At 43.0% G+C, this 11,496-nt stretch overlaps 1 protein-coding gene across 2 annotated transcripts in view; it reads right to left on the minus strand.

Moving 5' to 3' along the window:
• Positions 1-783: 783 nt before the first annotated feature.
• Positions 784-11,496, minus strand: part of LOC133563515 (dnaJ homolog subfamily C member 24-like) — a 47,896-nt gene continuing 37,183 nt past the window's right edge. Inside the window, exon 6 of one of the 2 annotated variants that reach the window (XR_009809059.1) lies at positions 784-1,001. Coding sequence is in view for 1 of the 2 variants with exons in the window: in XM_061917677.1 (XP_061773661.1) it covers positions 961-1,001 (41 nt within the window). In the remaining variant the exon portion in view is untranslated. The remainder of the gene's footprint in view (positions 1,002-11,496) is intronic. The other variant, XM_061917677.1, reaches the window with a different exon arrangement.

An 11,496-nucleotide genomic window follows, 5' to 3' on the forward strand; every position in this document is an offset into this window, starting at 1 on the left:
CCGGGAAGAGCTAGACGAAGTGGCTGGGGAGAGGGAAGTCTGGGTTTCCCTGCTTAGGCTGTTGCCCCCGCGACCCGACCTCGGATAAGCGGAAGATGATGGATGGATGGATGGATTTCAATCAAGTTCCATTCCACAATTCCAGCTGATATTTTATCAGGACAATATCGGCATCGGGCTTCACGGTGGCAGAGGGGTTAGTGCGTCTGCCTCACAATACGAAGGTCCTGCAGTCCTGGGTTCAAATCCAGGCTCGGGATCTTTCTGTGTGGAGTTTGCATGTTCTCCCCGTGAATGCGTGGGTTCCCTCCGGGTACTCCGGCTTCCTCCCACTTCCAAAGACATGCACCTGGGGATAGGTTGATTGGCAACACTAAATTGGCCCTAGTGTGTGAATGTGAGTGTGAATGTAGTCTGTCTATCTGTGTTGGCCCTGCGATGAGATGGCGACTTGTCCAGGGTGTACCCCGCCTTCCGCCCGATTGTAGCTGAGATAGGCGCCAGCGTCCCCCGCGACCCCGAAAGGGAATAAGCGGTAGAAAATGGATGGATGGATGGGCAATATCGGTATCGGACAATAATTAAGACTTCAATATAATTTTCGAAGTGAAACCCGTAGTTTCCATAGCGAGCCATTGTACCCAAATCTGCTGAACAATTGCTTCCAAATGTGTACGTGAGGTTTGCGATTAAATGAAAAATTTCCCTGAAAGTATGAGTCAAAAATCTAATTCAAATTGCAATACAAATGTATCTTATGACCCGGCAAAATTATCTTGTCACCCCACATGGGTCCCAAACCACGAGTTGAGAAGCAGGGCCCTAAATGATAGAGCTATTCTCCTCTCAGCGGGATTGAGACAGACACACAAAGGGATAAAGACTGGTAATGACTCTGCTCTCTGTGGTCATCCAACCTGCAAAGGTCACTGCTGACAGAGACTGAATGATGATCGTCTCTCATCTTTTATCCCGTTTAAGCCGTGCGGCCATGCTGCTTTCTGAAAGGGAAACAGCGAACAAAGTTAAAACTTTGACAGAAGAGAGGGGGGGGTGTGGGGGAATAAGCATTGTCTGAATGATTTCATTTTTTTTTTTCCGACTCTTCATCACAATCAACGAAAGTGGTTAGTGGAGATTATCTAGACGGGGGAAGGGAACGTGTGACAGCTGATGTTTAAATGAGGGGTTGGTGGAATATTGATGTGACGGACAGAGACAGAAACTAAATCACTTTCACCAACGTACCACCTGCAATTAGAATGCTTTAGATCACTTTTCAACCTTTTGTCATGCACACAAAATCAATTTGGCGTAATAGTCTCAGAAATTCCACACGTGAACCAAACCACATTACAGGTACAAAATGTTTGCACAACTTTTTCCACATACAGGGGCCACATTTTGAGCATTAAAGATGCTAAAACATATAAAATGTCTGAACAAAAAATCTAATCTTTACATTGTGATTGACAGAGCAAAATCAGTGTACTGTATATATTATTAATTTGTTGTTAGAATGTATTGAGGGTCATAGCAAACAAGCGGCGGACTGGAAATGGTCCAAGGGAAGCTGTGTGTGTGTGTGTGTGTGTGTGTGTGTGTGTGTGTGTGTGTGTGTGTGTGTGTGTGTGTGTGTGTGTGTGTGTGTGTGTGTGTGTGTGTGTGTGTGTGTGTGTGTGTGTGTGTGTGTGTGTGTGTGTGTGTGTGCGCGTGTGTTTCTTGTATTTCTACCCTTCTTGAGACATTAACAAGGAAAAGTACCTTCAATATGAGGACCGATGAACAAGTAAATCATGGTCCCAATACGGAAAACGATTGTTTCTAATAGAGATTTTTTCATTTGCATCCCTAGTGGTCACTTGTACCCGTGATCTTATCCTTTCGGTCATGACCCAAAGCTCATGACCATAGGTGAGGATGGGAACGTAGATCGACCGGTAAATTGAGAGCTTTGCCTTCCGGCTCAGCTCCTTCTTCACCACAACAGATCGGTACAACGTCCGCATTACTGAAGACGCCGCACCGATCCGCCTGTCGATCTCACGATCCACTCCTCCCCCACTCGTGAACAAGACTCCTAAGTACTTGAACTCCTCCACTTGGGGCAGGGTCTCCTCCCCAACCCGGATATGGCACTCCACCCTTTTCAGGGAGAGAACAATGGACTCCGATTTGGAGGTGCTGATTCTCATTCCGGCCGCTTCACACTCGGCTGCGAACCGATCTAGTGAGAGCTGAAGATCCCGGCCAGATGAAGCCAACAGGACCACATCGTCTGCAAAAAGCAGAGACCTAATCCTGCGGCCACCAAACCGGAACCCCTCAATGCCTTGACTGCGCCTCGAAATTCTGTCCATAAAAGTTATGAACAGAATCGGTGACAAAGGACAGCCTTGGCGGAGTCCAACCCTCACTGGAAACGTGTCCGACTTACTGCCGGCAATGCGGACCAAGCTCTGGCACTGATCGTACAGGGATCGGACTGCCATAATAAGACAGTCCGATACCCTATACTCTCTGAGCACTCCCCACAGGACTTCCCGAGGGACACGGTCGAATGCCTTCTCCAAGTCCACAAAGCACATGTAGACTGGTTGGGCAAACTCCCATGCACCCTCGAGAACCCTGCCGATAGTATAGAGCTGGTCCACAGTTCCACGGCCAGGACGAAAACCACACTGTTCCTCCTGAATCCGAGGTTCGACTATCCGGCGTAGCCTCCTCTCCAGTACACCTGAATAAACCTCACCGGAGCTCTGTCATCCGGGAGGAACTCAAAGTAAAGCCGCTGCTCCTCCACATCGAGAGGAGCCAGATGAGGTGGTTCACGCATCTGGTCAGGATGCCACCCGAACGCCTCCCTAGGGAGGTGTTTAGGGCACGTCCAACCGGTAGGAGGCCACGGGGAAGACCCAGGACACGTTGGGAAGACTATGTCTCCCGGCTGGCCTGGGAACGCATTGGGATCCCCCGGGAAGAGGTAGACGAAGTGGCTGGGGAGAGGGAAGTCTGGACTTCCCTGCTTAGGCTGCTGCCCCCGAGACCCAACCTCAGATAAGCGGAAGAAGATGGATGGATGGATGGATGGATGGATCCCTGGTGGTCACAAAAAGGAGGGATTTTTCAAATTGACTGTGTGACGGTTTTAAAGGGGGCTCTCGCTCTGGTCAACATATGAAATAACAAGTGTGTGTACAAATTTGAAGTGCTCCCACTCTGGCAAAAATATGAAATAACAAGTGTGTGTAAGAAATTGGAATGTGCACGCTTTGGCCAAAATGTATCCAAATATAAACACGTATACATCATATATATATATATATATATATATATATATATATATATAGAGAGAGAGAGAGAGAGAGAGAGAGAGAGAGAGAAAGAGAGATTGTAATTACCTGTAGTAAATACTGAAGATTAAAACCAATTACAAACAAAAAATAATAAAAAATAATTAACTAACTATATATATGCATAGTCCATCCATCCATTTCCTACCGCTTATTCACTTTAGGGGTCACGGGGGGCGCTGGCGCCTATCTCAGCTACAATCGGGCGGAAGGCAGCGTACACCCTGGACAAGTCGCCATCTCATCGCATTGTATGTAGATATTATTAATGTTGCAAATACAAATCTTTATATATCTAGAAAGGGTGGTCCTAAAGAGGTAGGCATTTTTCAGAGGTACGATATTGTGTGTGTGTGTGTGTGTGTGTGTGTGTATGTATATATATATATTATATATATATATATATATATATATATATATATATATATATATATATATACACACACATATACAGGACTGTCTCAGAAAATTACAATATTGTGATAAAGTCCTTTATTTTCTGTAATGCAACTAAAAACATAAAAATGTCATACATTCTGGATTCATTACACACCAACTGAAATATTGCAAGCCTTTTATTATTTTAATATAGCTGATTATGGCATACAGCTTAAAAAAACTCAAAATCCTATCTCAAAAAATTTGATTATTTCCTTAGACCGAGTAAAAAAAAAAGATTTATAACAGCAACATGTCAATTAATGCACTCAGTACTTGGTTTGGAATCCTTTTGGACGGATTACTGCATCAATGCGGCGTGGCATGGAGGCAATCGGCCTGTGGCATTGCTGAGGTGTTATGGATGCCCAGGATGCTTCAATAGCGGCCTTCAGCTCATTTGCATTATTGGGTCTGGTGTCTTTCAGCTTCTTCTTCACAATAACCCACAAATTCTGTATGGGGTTTAGGTCAGGAGAGTTGGCAGAACAATCGAGGACAGTATTGCCATGGCAGTGATGTAATGCCAGTACGGTGTACTGACCATGGCATTACTGTCCTCGATTGTCCTTCGCCAGTGTACCATACACAGTACACTGGTGCATCTCCATAGAGCTTTTCAACAGATACAGCTACAATGGCCGTATTCCCATGGTCAAGCCACTCCTGAAATCAAGACAACGCAAGAAGCGTCTGACTGACGGACAGTTGCAGAGTAGTCCAGAGTCCTGTTTTCAGGCGAAAGCAAATTTTGTATTTCATTTGGAAGTTAAAGCGCTATAGTCTGGAGGAAGGCTGGGGAGGAGCAAAATCCAAGTTGCTTGAAATCCAGTGAGTTCCCACAGTCAGCAATGGTTTGGGGAGCCATGTCAGCTGCTGGTTTTGGTCCACTGCGTTTCATCAATTCCAGAGTCAATGCAGCTGTATACCAAGAGCACTGAATGCTTCCATCTGTTGTAAAGCTCTATGGAGATGATGATTTAATTTTTCCAGCATGATCTGGCACCTGCCCACAGTGCCAAAACCACCATTAACTTGTGTATTGACCATGGCATTATGGTCCGTGATTGGCCTGCCAACTCCCCTGAACTGAACCCCATAGAGAATTTGTGGGGTATTGTAAAGAAGAACCTGAAAGATACCAGACCCAATGATGCAAATAAGCTAAAGGCCGCTAGTGAAACATCCTGGGCATCCATAACACCTCAGCCATGCCACAGGCCGATTGCCTCCATGCCACAATGCATTGATGCAGTAATCCATGCGAAAAGATTCCTAACCAAGTACTTAATGCATTAATTGACATTTTCAAATGTTTGATTTTGTTTTGCTGTTAAAGTCTTTTTTTTTTACTTGGTGTGAGGAAATATTCAAATTTTTTGAGATAGGATTTTTGAGTTTTCTTAAGCTGTATGTCATAATCAGCAATTTTAAAATAATAAAAGGCTAGCAATATTTCAGTTGGTGTGTAGTGCATCCAGAATGTACGATATTTCCATGTTTTTAGTTTCATTACAGAAAATAAATGACTTTATCACAATGAATTCAAAAGTAGTGTGTAGTGTACCTTTATTGGAATATTCTCCCACATGAACAAAAGCGCCAAAACATTTGTTGTGCAAACACAATTTAAATCAGTCCTTGTTAAACAGTAGCAATTAAATAGCATAGTTTATGAAAATCTACAAAAAAAATATGAATACAAACATTTAAGCTTATTGCCACTGCCAGGGTATTTAAGTTATCCTGTTTGTTATGGAAAATAAATATAATCTACATACAAATCTTTGAGCCACAATCATAACATCCGAACAGACAATTTCTGAGGTAACAGCAGAAACATTTTTTTTTATCAGGGATCTTATGTTTAAAAAACCTATATTATGGGTAGTGGGCTGTTTTAGGGAATTTTTGATCAAATTATCCGTAGTAGCAATATTAATAATGTTGTGTTTATTCTGCGTAGTGCACTTAAAATAATTATGACCATATCTAGGAATTGATATGATGGGAATTTTCCGATTGTTTGCTTGGTGCTTTGATAAACTGAAGGCATCATATACATGGTACTATATTGTGATGTTATGAGCCAGGGAAAAAAAGAACTACCCTACCCAGCATGCAACAGGAGTGACGAGCATGCGCGGTTGTGTGTCGCCATGACGGCATCTTGTATGTTGTGATATGCACGCTCTGAAAGTAAACGTTAAGAACTCAGCCAATACTCCTCGTCTGCATTATTCATAAATAGACAGACAACACATATAGTCCGCTGCTTCACAGGCCGCCGGATGTAGCCGGCAAAGTATTCCCATGCTAGCTAGCCGGTCTAGCAAGCACGCGTCATTCAGTCCAAAACGGCCCGATTTATCCACATCCAGAATTGTCTGGCGGTCGTAAGTGATCCCGGGTGACCATGCTGTAAGCCAGCCATGAAATTTGCAGAATTGTCCGGTATTTTTGCCAAATGTTCCATCTTTACCAAGAGCCCCTCGACGTCGAAGCACGTCCGGGCGTCGCCATCTTGCTAAGAAAAAGCGTTAACAAAATAAAAGCATGTAAACAACATACGCAAATGTGCGATAAAATAATTGTCGGCGTTAATAGATTGATGAGTTAACTCGTAATTAACGCATTAATTTGCCCACCCCTAATATATATACGAGTTGAGTTTATACCAAAATGGATACATGGATGATACAGCAGAGGATTGGGAAAATGTCATGTGGTCAGATGGAACCAAATAGAACTTTTTGGTATAAACTCAACCCGTCGTGTTTGGAGGAAGAAGAATACTGACTTGCATCCCAAGAACACCACACCTACTGTGAAGCATGGGGGTGGAAACATCATGTTTGGGGCTGTTTTTCTGCTAAGGGGACAGGACGATTGATCCATGTTAAGGAAAGAATGGATGGGGCCATGTATCGTGAGATTTTCAGCCAAAACCTCCTTCCATCAGTGAGAGCTTTGAATGGTTGACCAAATAATCACTTTCCACGCAGGGGCAAGAGGGGGCATAGCCCCCTTAAATAAATGTCTTGCCCCCTCAAATCAAAATTTGAGAGAGCAAATTTTAATAAACTCACAAAATTACTACATTACAAGTTGACAAAATTATCTGCACTAGCGGAAAAATCGGCCGAAAAAGGGACACACAGGATATAGTAGTGTCGGCTTCCCTCTCATCCCTCCCTCCGCTGTGCGTGTATTCAACATTCCACAGGCTGCGCAGCAGACACACACCCGCACACACCCCTCAGCCCTCAGTAAACATCCAATCACTGTTGCAGTATGAAAGTAAAAGAAAAGGAAAAGTTGTCTACATTTATCATATACTTGTTAGGATGGGTGTATTTGTGTAGTCTTATCTGTCATAAACACGTTTATCGTCGCGGACTTTCGGTGCTACGGAGTTCCTTTTATTATTATTATTATTTTTTTTTTTACAACTTGACGAGAGCAGTGACAGCGGAGGCTCTGAGCAGCAGTGGTTTGGAAGGCAGAGAGCCTCCACTGTTCCTGTAACAAGCTACAAGTCATTTATGATGCTGTTAATGACGGTAAAAATTAAACATAAGGTATATATCCTGCTTAGCAGTCCTCCTCTGCTGTCCTCTGTTCAGAGCGGTGTCCCTAGCAACGGCCCGTTTTACTTAGCAACGGTCTGGGAATCGACTGCTGGAATTCTTTTTCTGTTGTTTTTCTTATAATTCTACATAGTCAACCTTTAATGTTTCAATCTACATTTTGTAATAAATAAATTGTAAGTTTCATTTGATATGACCAAGACACCTAAAAACAAAAACACAGCCGTTTTCATCAATTTCCAAGCAAGTGGGCAACACACATACATTGGAGTGAATGAATGTTGTGCCCAGATGAGTGCCCACGTCCACTGCATGTGACAAACTGAAGACAAGTGACCTGGGTCTGACAGACCCCTACGTAAAGCCCCACCCCAGGCTGTAGTCCTGTACTATTGTTGTTTTTCTTCATGTAAACACAGCAGGTTTTTTCTGTTGTTCAAGCTTACTTGTTTTCTGCTCCAGCTTCCAGCAGCTCACAAAGAGAAAGTTAATGCTCTGTAATGCATCCATTTTTCTGAGCATTTAAAAAGTCTAGTCCTGCTCCTGCATGTAGTAGTAGTAGCAATGATGCTACTGCTAGTACATCAGGGACAGCCGCTAGCAATACTGCACCTTTAGCACCAGCAAGCACTGTTTCTCCTGCACCAGCTCCCCCTGCCCCCCCAACAAGTGCTCCCCCAAAGCAGCCAGCTCAGCTACCCAGTGACTTAAATGGCAACGCACCATCTCAGCCAATACTGGGTGGCTACCCAAAGCGTGCATTTGGTACAACATTAAGATCATTTAATCCTGCCTGGTACCGCACACGACCATGGCTAGAGTATTCTGTGGTGCGAGACGTCTGCTTCTGTTTCCCCTGTCGGAAATATGACAGCGCTGTTAATGTTCCCCCCCCCCCCCCTGAGGGATTGCCACCTTATTGTGGTCAGGGGGTTTGCGTGCCTCAGTGACCGTAAGAGCTATACCAGCAGGAGCTTAGTCTTCAGGTGGGACACCCAAGTTGGACAGGTCTGAAGGTAGAGGCCTGACAAAGTGCAATCCACTACTCCAGGTTGGGGTTGGACACATAGCTAAAGACCCATTTCAATGGAGAAAGCATCGTTACTATAAGCACAGAAAAAAAAGTGCTGGAGCATGATGTGTACACATGATGCCCCCTTCACATTTCTGACTGCCCCCTCGTATAAGCATACCTAGAACCGCCCCTGCTTTCCACCATAATTTACAAAACAATTCTTTAAAATTCCTATAATGTGAATTCCTGTTTTTTTTTTCACATTCTGTCTCTCACAGTTGAAGTGTACCTATGATGAAAATTACAGACCTCTGTCATCATTTTAAGTGGGAGAACTTGCCAAATCGGTGGCTGACTAAATACTTGTTTGCCCCACTGTATATATATATATATATATATATATATATATATATATATATATATATATATATATAGTTGTGATCAAAATTATTCAACCTCCACACAATTTTGGTGTTTTAGCAAGTTGGACATTTATTCCGTACTTTGTTTATAGTCATATCAATTAAAAATGCATTGAATAGACAAATGCAACTTCAATTACAACATTATATTTTGTAACATACCAAACAGTGTCATTTCTCTTAATATCTCATTGACAAAATCATTCAACCCCTTGAAGATCATAAATCTTAATAACAGAATTTGAATAAGGTCTTTTCAATCAGGTGTGATTAGAACCATAACGAGCAACAATTAAACTGATTGAAAAAGACTGTGATGCTCAGCTTCTTGTAGATGGTCAATGGTGTATTTGCAACATGGTGAAGTCCAGGGAGTGGTCAAAGAAGTCAAGAGAGGAGGTAATTTCTCTTCATAAGAAGGGATATGGATATAAGAAAAAAGCAAAGACATTACACATTCCAAGAGACACAGTTGGGAGCATAATTTGCAAGTTTAAACCTAAAGGCACAGTGGAACCACTACCTGGGCGTGGTAGAAAGAGGATACTGTGTGCAACTGCTGTCCGGTATTTGAAGCGTACAGTGGTGAAAAACCCCCGGGTAACAGCTGAGGAACTACAACAGGACATTGCAGAGGGGGGAACGCAGGTTTTGTCCCAGACAATAAGGCGCGCACTACGAGATAAAGGCCTCCATGCCAGAACTCCCAGGCGCACCCCACTTCTGACTACCAGGCACAAGGAAAATAGACTCCAGTATGCCAAAAATCATCTGGACAAACCCCAAAGGTTTTGGGAAACTGTTCTATGGAGTGATGAGACAAAACTGGAACTCTTTGGGCCTATGAATCAACGTTATGTCTGGAGGAAAAAAAATGAAGCTTAGAAAGAGAAGAACACCTTGCCTACTGTTAAGCATGGTGGGGGGTCAATCATGCTCAGGGGCTGTTTCTCTGCCTCAGGTACCGGGAATCTCCAGCACGTTCAAGGCATTATGAATTCTATTTCCTCCCAGGATATATTAGCTGCAAATGTCATGAAGTCAGTGACGAAGCTGAGGCTTGGAGACGTTGGACCTTCCAACAGGACAACGATCCCAAGCATACCTCCAAATCAACATCAGAGTGGTTGCAGAAGAAGGGCTGGAAGACTCTGGAGTGGCCTTCACAGTCGCCAGACCTAAATCCTATAGAAAACCCGTGGTGGGACTTGAAGAAGGCAGTTGCAGCACGCAAGCCCAAGAATATGAATGAACTGGAGGCCTTTGCCCAAGAGGAATGGGCTAAAATATCTGTAGATGGTTGCAAGAAGCTTGTGTCCGGTTATGTATCACGTTTGAAGGATGTCATTACTGCCAACGGGTGTTCTACTAAGTACTAAAGATGCATGTAACTAGGGGGTTGAATCATTTTGTCAATGAGATATTAAGAAAAATGTTTTTTTTGGTATTTTGTAAAATAGTGTTACAATTTAAGTTGCATTTGTCTATTTGACACATCTTTATTTGATATGACTATAAACAAAATACGGGATAAATGCCCAACTTGCTAAAACACCCAAATTGTGTGGGGGTTGAATAATGTTGATCACAACTGTGTGTGTGTGTGTGTGTGTATATATATATATATATATATATATATATATATATATATATATATATATATATATATATATATATATATATATATATATTGCGTTTCCTTGAATTGCCGCCGGGGCGCTAATTAATTTAAAACCTCTTCTCACTTCTGCGCTTACCAAAGGCATGCGGTAAAAGTAAGCATGCCCTAATTATTTTAAAACCTCTTCTCAGTCCGGCACTTACCAAAGGCATGCAGTAAAATTTGAGTGTGATGTAAGCTTGGACCTTAAATCCTACTGAATAGCTATCAATCTTCTTCCCTTTATGCGATTTCAAATTACCGATATTGAAATCAGCCTCCTCTATTTTGAAAATGATGACGGGGGAAGTGTCACTCGTGACGTCACGAGTTTGACCAGGCGTTAATACTAAGCATGCGCTAATTATTTTGCGAAGCGAGTTTGACCCGGCGGTAATTCAAGTCAGGCGCATACTATATGCCCTGCTGGACTCAAGGAAATACGGTGGCAGAGGGGTTAGTGTGTCTGCCTCACAATACGAAGGTCCTGCAGTCCTGGGGTCAATCCTGTGTGGAGTTTGCATGTTCTCCCCGTGAATGCGTGAGTTCCCTTGGGGCACTCCAGCTTCCTCCCAGTTCCAAAGACATGCACCTGGGGATAGGTTGATTGGCAACACTAAATTGGCCCTAGTGTGTGAATGTGAGTGTGAATGTTGTCTGTCTATCTGTGTTGGCCCTGCGATGAGGTGGCGACTTGTTCAGGGTGTACCTCGCCTTCCGCCCGATTATAGCTGAGATAGGCGCCAGCGCCAGCACCCCCCCGCGACACTAAAAGGGAATAAGCGGTAGAAAATGGATGGATGGAGATGTATATATATATTTATATATATACTAATTGGAACAAAAATAATAAAAATAAAGTATATGCAAATTGGCATATTGACCCCACCCCCGACCACTGTATGTGTCTTTTTAAAAGTATAAAATCGCTCATTTTCCCAACTATATCAATCTGAGCCCGTATATATTACTTTGAAAAATAGGGAAAATTCTAAATAAATTTAAATGTGTGCCCTGA

The sequence above is a fragment of the Nerophis ophidion genome, linkage group LG12 (genome assembly GCF_033978795.1).
Source record: "Nerophis ophidion isolate RoL-2023_Sa linkage group LG12, RoL_Noph_v1.0, whole genome shotgun sequence".
NCBI classification, from domain to species: Eukaryota; Metazoa; Chordata; class Actinopteri; order Syngnathiformes; family Syngnathidae; genus Nerophis; species Nerophis ophidion.